This window comes from Schistosoma mansoni, chromosome 3, assembly GCF_000237925.1.
Source record: "Schistosoma mansoni strain Puerto Rico chromosome 3, complete genome".
NCBI lineage: Eukaryota > Metazoa > Platyhelminthes > Trematoda > Strigeidida > Schistosomatidae > Schistosoma > Schistosoma mansoni.
Window position 1 is genome coordinate 17507888 of NC_031497.1, and position 16871 is coordinate 17524758.

The 16871-nt window shown below is 30.6% G+C and overlaps 1 protein-coding gene across 1 annotated transcript in view; it reads left to right on the forward strand.

Moving 5' to 3' along the window:
• Nucleotides 1-13243, forward strand: part of Smp_168160 (putative ubiquitin ligase E3a) — a 29512-nt gene extending 16269 nt beyond the window's left edge. The window contains exons 8-14 of the mRNA XM_018799463.1: nucleotides 1304-1546; nucleotides 3600-3744; nucleotides 5135-5343; nucleotides 6862-7029; nucleotides 9156-9311; nucleotides 10000-10214; nucleotides 12422-13243. Coding sequence (XP_018651250.1) covers nucleotides 1304-1546; nucleotides 3600-3744; nucleotides 5135-5343; nucleotides 6862-7029; nucleotides 9156-9311; nucleotides 10000-10214; nucleotides 12422-12542 — 1257 coding nt within the window. The 3' untranslated portion in view covers nucleotides 12543-13243. The remainder of the gene's footprint in view (nucleotides 1-1303; nucleotides 1547-3599; nucleotides 3745-5134; nucleotides 5344-6861; nucleotides 7030-9155; nucleotides 9312-9999; nucleotides 10215-12421) is intronic.
• The last annotated feature ends 3628 nt before the right edge of the window (nucleotides 13244-16871 follow it).

Sequence of the window (16871 nt, forward strand, 5' to 3'; positions counted from 1 at the left end):
TTTTGATGTAATTAATCTTCATCGGTTGAGGTGGTCGGAACATGAGTTACGTATACGTAATCATCGCCCACCTCAACTGACGATTTTTTACTGGTGTAGGAGTAGATTGGAAGAAGCCAGTCAGTGAAGGCATTGACTGTTGATCTAAAATATGTTGGTAGGTACTGACTGCTGCGACCAATGGTTGGAGACTTTGGGTGACATAGCTTAGAGTTGGTCACAGTGGTCTCCATACATTCACTCTTTATTTTCCTCTCAATTTTGAACTCCAGTACTCCTTTATACGTACCTATCCACCCTTTTTTCGAACCATATTCCCAATGTTTAGACTCTCTTTTTATCATTGCTACTATATTATCCCTATCTTTTACTATTTTCATCTCGTGCTAATTAGGTGTGGCAACTTGGCCCAACGCACATGTGCACCAAGCTTCATGTAAATATGATATCTCTGCTTGTCAACGTATTCAGTTGGTTCAAAAAGCAAATGCATTGTTTGTTCTTTCCGTATGATCTACCCAATTAAAAAGAGTCACAAGTCAATCCTAAATTAATCGGAACTTTGAAGAAAGGTATTGATCTAGTGAAATCGGAAAATTTTAGAGCAACGAACTGAGATGAAAATAACAAGACAAAAAGCAGAGTGCAAAACGGTAATGTCAATGGTAATGAGAACTAAACATATACAAGATGTAGTTGAAAATGAATAAGTGAGATCGGTGAAGTTAAAGGGTATGGAATAGTTCCAGAACTCAAAAGATTCCGGCAAAGACAAAGAATACACATCTAGTTAACTATGATCAATTTAAAGCTATATCAATCATGTTTTGAAGCCATAGATTGGGTTCAACGTGACATCTATATCCAAAAAAGCTTCACGTTTCAATTTTCTTCAGTTCAACAAATAATGTCTCAACATATTCTTGTTCTTGCCGTTTTATTATGTTGAGATATGCATGTATGTAACATTATGTCTGAATTATAACAGTTGATAAGAAAGGGTTTATGAGTTCATTAACTTATATACAAACTTTAATGCACTAAATCTCAGAATTTTTCACTGATCAATTTCATCATATTCAACCAGTCACTCGACGATCCCTACCAACATGGTCAATAGAATAGTATCCGTAAAGTACATAATTTGTGTAGCCACAATGATTTTAACTATCTGCATTTATATGTGATAAAGTTGTGGTTTAAGAAATTGTCTGACTATAACCTAGCTTCATATCATATATTAATAGTTGCTAATTGTGATTACTAATTAATTTTATCGTCCTGTTTTTTCTCTTTTAATTAGCCAAAAAAAGATTATATTTATTATCGTTCAAAAGGTATATCAAATGAGTTAAGCTTTATGAAATTACCGTTTCTGTTACAAACTAGTTCAAAATCTGTTCTGTTGTATTATGATAATCGTATGCGTATGTTAGATGAACGTCGCGGTGTTCTGATGCATACTTTTCTTATGGATACACCTGAAATGCCTTTCTTTAAACTGCGTGTTCATCGGGATAGAATTGTTGAAGATGCTTTGTTAATTGTAAGTCATAATTCGTTCTTGTTATGTCATTATTAAGTACCATCAATTACATACAAGTCGTGTTGGTATGTTGATATGTTTATACATTTCACCGTTCACTTTAAGTACTTTTTTATATAGTTACTTTTAACAATTGAGAAGCTTATACAAATTTTAATACCTCCTGATTCATTTCTTATTATAAATTAAATGCAGTGAATCAATCCATTATATTGAACAAATAGTAAATTCTTTTCCTGCTTTTTGGTCCAATCTCCTTAAATAGTTTTAGGTAATAAAAAGCGTTAAAGTAATAAAAGCGTTGTATAAACGCATCAATATTAGAAGGTTTCATAATTGTGTTGGAACTGTTAGAGATTATTCAGTTTTCTCTCAGACTGTTTAGTTTGTTAAATTCAATGTTAGTTTGATCATTACTAAACAATAAAATTACTGAATTGTTATTGGAATGATCAAATAATACATTAGAGCAATTTGTACGTTATTTATTGTTCATTTATCTGCATGATTATTCTGTTCAATGATTTATGAGTTTTGAGGAGATTTTGGCATATATCCTTAAGTTTTGTTCCATATATTTCACTTAGATTTTAATATTTCCATTTTATTCATTTAATTCCCTTTATTATCTTGAAGGGTACAAAGATAAAGAATTGAGCAGAATGACATGAATTCACTTTAGTCCGTTAGGTTCTCATCAACTATTTACGATCTAACCCTAGTTTATTGTTTTTTAGCTGACTTATAGTAGTTCTTCGACTAAGGGATATGTTATTTGGTTCTGCTTCATCTAAGTGTATCTACGAATTCAGCTGCTCCTGCGGAGAAAGCTATATTGGGCGCACTACCAGACAACCGAGCGAACGAGTTAATAAGCATCTCCCTTCGTGGTTATGTTAGGGTATAATCAAAATAATATACAGCTCTGTTCTGTCACACTTGATCGATAGCGGCTGTGTAGTAAACAGAAATAAATCATTTAAAATTTTGTCGTAAACCTACATTTCCTTATAGAGTTCGATCGTGTCTGTTACACTTAGCAGAAGCTATGTGGATTAGAGCTAACAATCCAAGTCTTTGTATTCATAAGTAATTTGGAACACCTTTATCTCTTCCTTGACCTAATTAGCCATAATGAACGATTTTAATTATTATTATCCATACACTTTGTTCATTTATTTTCCTTTACTCCTGTTTTTTTCAAATATACGCTTCATTGGCCAATCATCTGAACACTTTTTACTTAATTTTATAATTTTTAATACAAGTTATTTCAGTGTCTATTTTTTCTAAGTCGTTGACCTACTTCCTCTTATAAAAAAAATTGATCCAAGCATGTACTATTCTTATCACATCTAGTACACCTATCATACTACCGATTTGTACATTTTAATTTTCATGTTTATTTATGTAGTCAAAATTTTCTGTTATCACTGACCTCACAAACTGCTTTGATTGGCTTAATAATTTCATATATTCATATAAATATTACTGTATGTTAAAGCAAAGCCTGACCAAGATCTAATTGAAAAAAACAAAATTGTTCGCTCATATATATAAATTTCTTCCTACAAATTTCAGTTTTTGTAGTCTATTGATAATTTAATTAGTTTTCACAAAAAATTTATAACTCACAGTAGAACATATATACGTTCACTTTTTAATGAGTTGTTTTAATTAAACAAAATTTCTAGGTGAGACCATAATTTATGGATGAACCAATCACATTTCAGAAAACAGGTTCTGAACTTTGGCACGAAATTCATTCATTAATTTAGCTAAATAATGTTTCAATATTTGAGCTAATGTCAGTTTTTTATGAAAACCCTAAATCTAGTTCCCACCTTTAACTATCAACTGAAAATTATAATTATAATTCCTCATACTGCTTTATAACTTTCATTTAGTCCTAGTTAGTAGGCGGACATTCTCGAGATCACTTTATTGTCGCTCAAAGGTTGTCCATAAATTATAGTCTCACCTATTTCTACAGTTAATTTAGATTTTTTATGATTAAATCTTGTTTTATTATTATTTCTTTCTTGTACTAAAGTTGGAAATTGCCTTTATGGAAAATCCGGGTGATTTTAAAAAACAACTTCTCATAGAATTTGATGGTGAACAAGGAATTGATGAAGGTGGACTTAGTAAAGAGTTTTTCCAGCTGATCATTGAACGTATTTTTAATCCAGACTATGGTATGTTGAATTATTTCCATTTTTACTAAAAAAAAACGTTTTAAACTTTTGATTTTTATCAGATAAATTTTAATATTTCAACAAGGTAAACTTTTTGATTAATTGAATCAGTATAGAGACCTCGATGGCCTATGAAGAATGTGTTCAAATTATTTGTTACAATTCCTATCAATCCAGCAGGAAACAAATGGATATTCAGTGGAGTGAGATTTTCACAATAGAGTTCAAATAACTCCTATAATTAAATTTCTTTGTATTTACAACACTAGAAACATGAAATGAACGGTTCCACTATTTTTTAAAAAAAAAATTTCGTATGCTTGTTGTTGTTTGTTGTTGAATAGCTGGAATCAATCGATAGAAAACCCTTGACTTTGCTTTATTTTATTTTTTATGACTGCTACTCACCCAAGGATTCAAACCGACATCAGCCATGAGTCCCAGTCAATGTCAGTATAACTTATTTGTTCAGTATATAACTAACTTTTCATTAATTAATTAACGTTGTTTTGAAAGATTCTTAGTGTTGAGCCACTTATTTCAATGAATACGTATGCGATAAAGAACAATAACTGAATACTGTGACATGATTTATTGTGCACTGGACAGGTGGTGGTAGTCTGATAAAATGGTAAACAGCACTTATATTAGGCTGAGTCATAATGGTAGAGTGTTTATATAACTTCAATATAGATGCAAGGTACATCAAATAAAGTGATTGGAATAGTGAAAGAAAAAAAATGACAAGTAATAAAATTCAAAAGAAAGGGTGATCGAGTTAGTGACAGGTTGGGAAAATCAAGAGTCCAGTACAATCAAACATAATTTATCCTCAGTTTAAAAGATCAGCCACTTCACATAAATGCTGTTCATATGTTTGGGTTCAAAGATTTGACCAATGAATGGTAACTTGGTCGGAAAAAAATTGATCAATACTAAAGGATTACACAACTATGACAGAAGTCACTACTCATTAACTAATAAGCTGTAACTATCTCAGTCATATAGCAGGTCAGTCTCTCCCCGAATAGCTCACTGGTAGCGTCTGAGATTGTGAAGTTATGGTTGACGTAGGTTCTTATTCTACAAGAAACATCCATTCTCTTAAAGTTTCAGGTAAGCATTGCAGACGAGCGCTAACTAGCATAGAATCTTATCCTCCAAGGTTTCCTGTCGACTGCTACCTAATAGTTGCTGTAAATTTATCTTACTACATATAATATAATTTAGCCGACGACAATTGAATTGGCCTCAATCTTTATTGTATGAGAAACCTATTTTATCTTGTTATCCTCAAATACTACAACTACTGCTACTACTACTACTACTACTACTGCTAATAATAATAATAATCTCAGTACATTTTTCCCGTCTTATTTTTTCCATTAAGGTATGTTTGTACTAGATGAAGAAACCCAAAATTATTGGTTTAATCCAGTTCCTCTGGACGATATGGAACGTGAATATTGTTTAATTGGGACTTTATTGGGTTTAGCAATTTATAATGATGTTATATTGGATGTTAATTTTCCATCAGTGTTATATCGAAAATTAGTTGGAAAATTGGGTACATTTGAAGATTTATTTGATGCTAGACCTGTAAGAATTTTCCACATTATATATCTAAATAATATAAATTGTCTATTTATAAATTCAGACTGATGATATATTAATGTTGAAAATAATATTCTACAATGAATTCTTTAGGACTTCTTCCTTTTTATTGATTCCCATCATTAAGTTTAATCAATATATCATTCTTAAGATTGATGAATAATTCAACTCACTAGAAGTGTTGTTTCTTTGCATTTGTGTCAGGTTAATTCATAATGTTTTTTACTATACATTGTACCACAGCCATGTTAAAATTAATTAATATTTCGTATACAACAATTTATCTGTCCTACTAAAGCTGAAATTTCACTATCTAAATGAAAAAAAGAAACGTACATATCTATTCGGTCAATTGTTATCACACTATAATAGAGTTTTTCAAAGATTTCTTTCATAAATATGCTATTTATTTATTATTCCTTATGAATAAGGACAATTGTTTTTTAGCTTCATTGATTTTCTTGCCGATTTTTTTCTCTATTTCTTTCAAATTGTGAGACTGAAAAAAAAACAACCTATTTTCACTAAAATTATTCCTTTTTTCTCACTCCCGCCTCCCTAAATTCTTGTCTTACATTTCTTTGAAATGATTAATTTCTACTTTTTGTTGCTATATAAGGATTATCTTTCAAGATAACAGTTTATATGTTCATTTAATGGGTGTTTATTGATTACAATTTCATAATAATTTTAATACTATTACTACTACTACTACTGATAATATTAGGATATTGTTCCGTGTGATTCTTTTCCTCCCTCTCTCTCTCTTACTCTCCTTTTTAGCTATTTCTTCCTCAGTAATTTGTTATGTGTATGTTATTCATTTAACAACACACTCTTCTTTGTCATTTGTATACATTGGATCTTACCTATTTCCCATAATCAGTTACGTATATCGGTTCCATTTGTTTATCGTGCCATTTATACTTTACCAGTTCACAAGCATATTTTTATAATACTACGTTTTTCAGATGATGTATATGGTATACTAGTGCTTGTGTAATGCTTTTACAGAACTTTCCTTCTGAGTTTCTTTTACAAAAAGGATAATAGTATTCAGTGGGTAGAGAATTTAAGGGATTTTAGCTCAAATGCAGTTGGAGTAGTAGTGCAAACACATTTCTCACTTGTCTTTTTCTCAGTTTTGAACATCAAGATTATTTTGTAGTTTTCATTCATACATTCCCAGGAATACTTTTTAACTTCTCACTATCCACACTGTATTTTTTTCTTTTATTAACTTTTCTCTGTTTTGGTTTTGAACTACCACAACATGTTGAACAATAGTAATTTGTCTAACATTTTTAGCAATCTCAACACTTGATAACTGCTCATCAATTCAAATTTAGGTCCTCACGCGCGTGTGATCTCATTCATCTGTTTTTTTAGAATTCGATGTTTTACATTCGTGACTGAGGGTCAATTATACGAATCTGTATATATATATATATATATATATATATATATATATGTATATATATGGTTATTTTCTGCCTTTTTTAGAGTTTAGCCCAAGGATTAAAAAGTCTATTAGAATATGAACATGATGATATTGAAAACGTGTTCGGTTGTTCATTCTCTGTCAATTACCTTGATCCATTCGGTAATGTTGTTACACATGAACTAAAGCCGGATGGAGCTACAATTCCAGTTACAAAAGAAAACCGTAAAGTAATTCTTGCTTTTTTTCGTTTATTTTTTTTGTCTTTGACTTTGCGTATATATTTTTTTCTTTCATTTACTTTAGTTAATTTGATGTTTATGTATTGTTTTAGTAAGTCAATTGCATAGCAAATAAATTGGTCAGTTGAATTTCGGCAATAATTTTTTGTGGTTACACATAGTTTGTTGTCTTTTCAAGCATAACTAACATATGTTTAGGTTATTTTCAAGTTGATATAATTATCCTTATGAGATATAACATTGTGATCAAATTTATTGTAAATTAACTCAAGTAATCTATAATCTACACATTAAGTTATTGAATGAAACAGACTTAAACAAAAAGTTTTTATTTTCAGAGATATTTTTCTAAAATTGTACTATGACATTTAACAGTATGATATTTACATGAATATTATACTGCATCTTTGTGCTGATGTAGTATGGCAACTCGAAATGATGTACGTACGTACGAAGTTCTACGTTGTGACTGACTGACTGACTGACTATTTACATGATAAAAAATGTTTTTTACAGCTTGTTGAGAATAAAATTCATTTTTGAACTAAGATTCTGTTATTGGATAATGATCATTTAACGAGAGAAAGTTTTGGTTAGGTGATGAGATTGAGACTTAAAATAGTAAATAGATTGATCAATATCAACTCAATAGGTTGAATATTGTAACTACAATAGATGAATGGGATGTGAATATATATGGAATTTTATGTATCAGTTCCGTAAGGACATATGAACTATGAATAGACATGATGATGTAATAAAAAGATTTTAACTCTGGATTATTTATTGTAAATAAGAACACCAAAAATCTCTTTGTGTCAATATTATCAATAAATTATAATCTGAATGAAAATAATCAAAATGCTTTTGTTACAATGATTGAAGGTACTAGAGAGATTAAATGTAATAAGGTGATATCAGAAAGGATTATGAATAAAATAATGGAGTAATGAGAATTAATTGGAGAGAGAAAGGGATATTTTCAAGTGTAAAATCATAGAAATATAAAATAAATGAGTGGATAAATGGTAATGATAATAATAGTTTAAGGACACGGTACAGAATACAATAAATTGTACTTCATTTCATGAATGCCAAGAGCTTCTAGGCTGTTTTCAAGGAGTTGACTACGAAGAAATCTTGTCAGACTTGAACGAATTCTATGATCAACCTGTGAATCAATCGAATGATTGGGATCGATTAGATTTTCAGGGACAGAATGCGTTACCACTTTCGTCCCATTTTTGTAGAACCACACAAATATGTTTTCGCAATCGAGTTAAAAGCTAATGCTAGCGACATTTCATGTTCATCGCTTCACAAGAGCGGGTGAACTGATAGATGCACTCGTGAATGATACAATTGAAAATCTGACTAATTCAGCAAATGGTTGCGTAATTTGACAACTCCAGAGTTCAGTTTCTTGTAGTGTCATGTGTAGCATCAACATTATATACGTTTTTCGGTGATTGCCGTTGAATAAAAGCCCCTAGGAGACTATGTTTACCACTAATATCTATTCATCTATTTGGTTGACATGTAGCCAACTTTATTGAGATTCTGTAAATTCTTCAAGAATGGTGATAGGATAACCTAGTTTTCAAATGGTTAGACCATGTATTTAAACATCAGTATCAAAGTAACGATACTAGTCATTAACTTTAGAAAATTGTTCCTGATTTAGATAATACTGAGCTAAAAGAATTATTATCCATGCTATCTTCTAGTTGACTATTTTAAATACGGAAACATTTACAGTATTATTAGAATCACATCTAACCTTTTCGCTTACCACTGATACTATTATTACTTGTACTAATTTTCTATATGTCTTGATAATTTTATTTCGTTATACTGTTATGGTGTAGTGGCAGCTTGAACCAATCTATATATGTGTCATTTTCTAGATTACACATGATTGACTGACAGTGAATTACAAATTTATATTTATGACTTACGGTGTTGCACTGTCGTCTTATATTTAATACACAATTAAAAAGTAATTAATTATCATTATGCTTATTATTATATGTAAATTATAATTTGTTCATAATAAGTTTTGTTTTAAAAAACCTTTCCTTTTTTTTGTTTTATGTGTTAAAATTAAAATTAAGGAATATGTAGATTTGTATTCAAGTTTCTTATTGAATGATTCTGTTAAAAAACAATTCAATGCTTTCCGAAGAGGTTTTCAAATGGTTGTTGATGAAAGTCCATTAACATTTTTATTTCGTCCAGATGAATTAGAGCTACTTGTTCGTGGAAGCCCAGTAAGTATTATCATTTGTATGAAATATTTAACGATATATTTAAAATGTCCATGTTTATATATGTATATATAATATCAAAACTCTGAGATGATAACTAGTTTATAAGAAATCATTGACTGTATAACAAACTTAAGGTTTGTTATTGAAAACTGAACGTATAGCAGGAATTAACAACTATTGAATTCCATTGATAAAGTTGATTGTAATTTAGTCAATTCACAGTAAATGCGTTATCCATCTACACTTTTATTAGGGCTTGGTTGATCGGTGAGTATTTGTTAGTATCATATTTGTCTAGTCGTTTTCAAAGTCCATCGATCAAGTTGTAATATGTGGTCATTAGTCTAAAGGACATGACATTACTGGTTTCGATCTTATAGGAAAAACCTCTGTAAAGATTGTAGATACGCTTTGTTGAAGAGCACCAACTAATATGAAATATAGTATCCAGATGTGTTGTTGTAAACCTTCAACTATCCAGCACCTTTGCTTAGCTTTGGTTTTTAAAATTCTAACTGCTATTATCATTTTGTAATACTTCTTTTTTTTATCAATTATCAATGAAACATAAGATAGCTTACATAATCAAATTTTGGTCCTTTCTTTAAATTCTATTTTTACTTTTACATTTCTCGATTTTTTTTTTCTTCATAAAACAAATTATACAATTCCTATCTCATTTTAATAGGTATATGATTTCAATGAATTAGAAAGAGTCACCACATATGAAGAATATACATCCGATTCGGCTGTTATCAAAAATTTCTGGTCTGTAGTACATTCAATGACTGAAGAACAAAAAAAACAATTATTACAATTTTCCACTGGTTCTGATCGTGTACCAGTTGGTGGTATGTCAAAAATGAAATTTACTATAGCACGTCAAGGTGCTGATACTAATAGGTAAATTAATTTTGATCACTTATTACTTTATAAATAATATATATTCGATTTTCCGTTGGTAAGTTTGAATTTTAGTAGTCAATTTTCAATATTTTGAATTTAAAACAGTTAAGAGGCTACTGAAATGTAAGATGGAAATGGTTGATATAGCAGTTATACTCGACCTGGTCTTATTTGTTAGCTTAATGTGGTAGTTGAACTCGTATGTTGCAGTGACTCAGTCGAGCTACATTTGAAGTAAACGAATACTTGGTTGGGATAACCAATTTATTGTTTAATGCAGAATTACCGAGTTCTTTCATAACATGTAAAAACCACACATTAACTACTTCATTTGCAATTCTTCCATTAATTGTCCTTTACACCCTTTATGATTCTTCCAATTCTCAATTCCTTTATGTTTACCTTTCTGTTTTCTTCAGTTCAGTCTTCTCAGCCTTCTTTTGATAGACATTTCACTTGTGATTGGTGTTACATACCACTTATGTCGACGGACATAAGTAGCATACACCACATATTGACTGGAACACTCATTCATTTTGGTAATAACGTACCACGTAGGTGGACTAAAAAACAACAAATTCATGGTCTGAAAGCGGAATAGTTCTGCCAACTGTACAGGTTTTTGACGACGTTGTGGCATGTTCCTTAAACAATCTGTATCTTCAGTTATTCTGTCTCTTTACAACAGAAAGAGGGAATCAGAAAAAGTAGACTGTAAAATTAATGCGCCTCACATTAACCTACAAATTGCCATTGCTAGCTAGCAATTGGGCCTCATGAGTATAAAGGCAAACTCAAAGAGTCATCATTTGGGCTTAGTTATCTCGGTCCTTGGTCGTCAAGACCAGTACCACCTCAGTTCCCCTTTCAGGATCCTCAAGGGAAATCATGCTTTTATGGTGTAGGCCTCCCTGAAATGATAACTGTTGTTGTACCTTTTACAGCATTTGAGATGACTTTATTCACAATCAAGTTCTTTCTTTACTATCTGATAATTTTTTCCTATTCCTATTATCAACCTTAATCTTCTGTTTCAGACTAATTTTTCACATGGCTAACTCATTTTAGTATCCAGTTTGCTAATCATCGAACTAAATACATCAAAAATTCATGAAATACAAGTTAAATGTTCTCCCTCTATTCTACCAATTAACCGTTTTAGATGTAGGCATTTGTAATAATTACAAAGTGAAATTCCTGTTTGTTAGTTTTAAAAGATTAAGACAACACCTTAAATATGAGTGTTTTTGCATCTTATCACATTCATATCTGTTAAACCAAACTTTATGAGTTTTATGTATCATATAGCGAATAAAAACTAGAATACTATTATAAACATTATTTCATTTCAATAATATACTGTAACTTACTTATCGGGTGCAATCCATTGTATTCATGTATAAGTGATAATGACAATACTTAATTAAATAAATCAAAGTTGGTAGAGTGATATTGGATTTTAGTTGTAACTCGTCTGCTTTTACGTTTTAATGCTTTAACCTATATCAGTGCGTTAATGAAACCTTTTTATCGGAAATTCATAATTATGTGATGAATGTATTTTGCCAGTATTTCTTGTTAAGATAAATCAAATTAAACGATAAATACTTTCTGAATAAACACTGTCATTAATGTTTACACTTTATTGTCACAGATTCTTACTTTAAAAAAATCCTCAAATTCTTTACAAGCTCATCTCTCCTTAGTAATCTGTGTTATATTGTTCAGTCGAAACTGTCGAGGTACGTAATTACGATGTGAAGATGATTATTAATCCTCCAAGTAATTAGTAGCGACTAAGAATCTCACAGAGATAACCCACCTGATTGCTGTACTTTGTAATGGCGGTTAGAATCCCACAAACAACAGTGCATTCAAAACTGTAGATACACACTGTCCATTTCGTCTAGGACTTTCTCTTGATTGCGTCCCACCATTGATAACTAAATTTGTAGATGGGATTTTTCGGTATAGAAAAATTATTTTAGATGAATAGTATAAGTAGCACACAATTATTATTCATAGTGACACCATATTATAATCTGAATAAATTTTCTCCAGATAGATTTCTCTCTTGAGTTCATTCAGTAATGTATTTGTTTGCACCATGTTTTTTAAACATTTTTTAAAAAATTATAGTTATGTATAGGCATTTTGTGTATGTGTACACATTATTTCCATTATTGTGATTTCTTTCATTTCAGATTACCATCTGCTCATACTTGTTTCAACATTCTTTTATTACCGGAATATCAAAGTTTAGAAAAATTACAACAATCATTGTTACTGGCGATAACACATTGTAAAGGATTTGGAATGTCATAAATTCAAGTTGTCTTCTCCTTCTTCTTTCTTTTTGTCCTGTGCATAGCTTCTTTGTTTTATCATTGGTTGACTACTTTCTTCCTTCTTGTTTTTCGGTTTCCCATAGTTTATTTTTTTGGTTACCTACGGGATTTCCCTCGCTCTCTGTTTCTCGATAGGATGAGGGAAATATTAATCAATTACTTGGGTGTTTTTAATTTGTAGCAAATTTTCTTGAAACTCAGTCACTATTTTATCATATTTTTTTGGATCAAATCTGTACCGCCAACCTTGTTTGTTTATCATCAATGTTCAACACGCATAAACACCTACCTACCTATATAATTATAAATAACATGGTTTTTTGCACATAACTACATATATATTGGCAGCAGACATAAATTACAATTTCATAAAATCTGCTCAAATTATTGCATATACAGTGAAATGTATCAGTATTTGTTATACCATGAACAAATGATAACTATATAAAGAAACAGAAGATCAGCACAATGTTTGCACGTTTACGTAATGATTATACTCATCATATTTGTAACACAATGTAAACGTACATGTGATTTACGTATTCAATCGACCAAATGAATTAGTCAGCTGATTAAATCATATAGTAATAATAATAATAATAAATATGATACATCTCTTCGATGAATCTAGTTTAGCTATTTTTGTCCATTCGTCTGTCAATGTATGAACCTGTTTGTTTATATCAATACATGTCTTTCTTTCTGAAATGTCCGGTATACGAAGGGAACACTTGAGGAGACTACTGAATAATTGTGTAATGATACTCACTGTACATCGTTTTCCCACGAAGAAAACACAACTTCAACATTTAGCCATGTTTCGGTTTCTTTTTTAAAAAAAAACAACAAAATCAAAACGTCAGTTTATCAGAAAAAGAAAATTTAGTTTCATTTTCTCTAAATTATGAACTTTAGTTTTTTTCCGTTTTTTAACGAGCTTTGTATTTGACACGTTTTTGAAAAGATTTCTCCTCTTGCAATGAACAAAGTGGAAATCGATCAAACATCTTCATAATCAATTTATTGTGTGTATTTTCGTTTTCCCATGTGTCCATTTTTCCTCTTTCTCTTTGTTTATTATCTTGAATGATTGATGTAACTATTAATATATTATTTGTCGTGGTGTGAATACTACTGCTATGACGATCGTTATCAGTAGTATATATCGCAGACACATGGTTACATATGATAAAAGTAAATTAGAATTGCAAAATAAAATAAACGTTGTTTACTATTTGTCCACGTTGTTTGTCTTTTCCATTTATTGATTTGCCTTTCAATCTCAACGAGTTTTTAGTTGTTTGATTGTACGCTTGTACTGTCACTTTTTAGGTTCTATTGATATTTCTACACATATAAAAACTTCTCTCAAGTATGTTTAGTCATTATAAACTGCGCTACTGTATACGTTGAAATATCTTAATGTCTATTGAATATACGATGTTATACTATCGTTAAGATTAGGATAGTAATTCTTAATTGTAATGGCTTTTTAAGAATCTTACTTTTGTTGCGTTTTCTAGATCGAAGTTTCCTAATGAGTTGTTATTTTAGATCTCCTAAAACTCCACTAAATGAAATTACTGCTAAAAGGGTTGTTATTTGAGTTTTTTGATGATTTCTATGTAGATACTTCCAGCTGACATGGAACTCGATTGTCTTCCATGCTCATTGACGACTAGCTTACTACAACAGGCTTGCAAATGTTTCTTTTTTTTTAAACTATCAATATATGACTGGTAATATTTTGTACTTCTCAATAAATGACATCATTTAGTTTCATAAATTGTTGGCAGTTGAAAATCTAGAAAAATGACCTACTCTAACCATTCAACGTGAAGACATAATCTGTTATTCATTAGTATCGGTGATTTTATTAATGCACATCTTTAGCTTTGGCTAGATTAATTCGTAAATGGATCATAGTTTTTGTTTATATTCAAAGCTTACTTCTGCACACGAAATTCAGTGAAATAACTGGAATAGTCGAGCATTCTATGAATCTAATTTCAGATGCCAGTTTGAATGACAACTCTACTAAATCTTTATCGGGGCAGCGGTTATGTCATTGGACTTTGAATCACCAAGTTTCGGGTTTGAACCCCATTCTACCTACTTTGATTTGTACAGCCAAGTAATTTCATTAGCCCCCACACTTGAAGGGCAGCTTGAAGCCAGACGCACGAATTTTCTCCTTGTAAATGAGTTAAGAGATACTACAGATAACTTAATAAAATGATTTTTTGCTTCGTTGTACAAATATATTATATTTTATGCCGCTTAGAAGTAAACCCAAGTGATAAAATAAGTTGGTTCTCCTTTCTTCTCTAAAACACGAAGAGTATTTCCAAATGTATGTTCTTTCTAAAACATTCAAACGGGTTTTCATATATTCAATAATTAAATAGTTTACAGTCAATATTCGATTGCAAGTGCTTTTGTGTTTTATATACTTGTTAATGAGTACTCTAACAGATGTATAATAACTGTAAAGAGTGGTTTGGTCATAATATACATGTCATAGACTTCATAAACCAGTCTCATATAAACCTAATTAATATAATGCTTATTATTTTAAGAGCCTTAAAATCCAAGTTTAACAATGTTAAATATATCCTGGTTAATAATGAGATATTGAATTAGATTGTGTTCGTGGTTGATATTTAAGATTATTTCTAGATTGTGAAGCTTCTTATTTACCCATTCCAATGTGCTTTAATAAAGACTTATACACATGCTTTCTAGTCGACCTTAAAAATAACTTTATTTTAAAAAAGTTGCTTGATCCTAATCATTTCTATTATCGGTAAATTTGCACTAAAGCGGTTTTTAAGACCATCCTAATTTATAACTCGTTTGAAAGTTTTAATGAATTTTTAGATTTTTTAAAATAATTATTATCATTGTCTATCTGATCTCTGTTATTGTAATTCTGTAGAAGTGGTCGCATAGATGATAGTATGCTGTAGTTAACATCCAACTCCATTCAGAGGGACATAAAATAATATCTAACATTTTGATTTGTGTGATCGTTTTTGATAAAGCGCAAGTTTTCGATAATTTTCATACTACATTATGGAAATCTTTGGAAATAATGTCTGGTTTTGGATACTGTAAAAAACCACTTTCTTTTTAATGTAACATCGATTGGGTTTCTTGAAAAGCTATATCGAAGCTAGTCAACGGAAATGTCAAAGATGTAGAAATAGATTTCTGACTGAACATTTGTTTAATGTACTTCGGAAACTTGTGCTACCGGTATGTCTCAGCAGAAGAGTAATACTGTATCAACTGGGATATCCAAGCTGTAATACGATAATCTGAATGGCTTTGTACTGATAATGCAAGAGTCTGCAATATGTATGATTCCTACCCCTAGAAGACGATTTGTGACTACGGATAATTAATGTTTATGAGAAATTACTCTTTATATCCATTTTCAAGCAAAGTAACAATGATAGAGTGAATAAATAATCTGTGGTGATTGGTTAAACAACAAAAAAAACAATTATATTGTCCTGACGAAAGACCGTAATAAATCGAAATCTGAAGTAGGAAATATCATAAAAGTATAGAATAGGAACGACCAGTCAGACGCGCATGTAACTTTTAGGCTTGTAGGGGAAGTTTAATTATCACGTATAACACAGTAGAGATACCTTTATATACTGCTCAAATCGTTCAAAATGATAACGAGAAATTATTTTTTTGTCACTGTAGAATAAAAATGATTGTCATAACTTTCCAAATGGTCTATTGTTTTTTTGCATATTGTGTTTAACAGACAATTCAACATTATCATTAAATCCTAACTATAAATCTTTAATTACGAAGCAAATCTTAACCTGATGGCTTTCTGTTTCATGGACGAACAAATCAAATAGTATCTCTTGCAATTTTGCGTAAAATTCATTCATCTGTAAGGCTACTGCGAATCTTTTCATGATAGCTGATGTCAGTTCGTGATGGAAAGTAATCCTAAATTTTGGGACTTTTAAAAATTTATTTAGGTACCATCAACATTTCTAGAAGGAAGATAATCTATGTCTATAAGGATGTTGTGGTGTCTAACACTATGCCAAGCCTACATGGGTTATTTTGGCTTCTGGACAGACCAATTTATTCATTCTTCTTGAGTAACATTTTGAACTTGTCAATTATTCGCTTATTAGCCTTGACCGTTTTTTTGTGAGTGTATGTGTGTGCATTTCTTATCTTGTCCCATACATATCTGTTGCTTATTTTAGTCTGACTATAAATGTTGAGTTACACTTGGTCAGATGGAGTTGGCTTATTCACCTCCGCT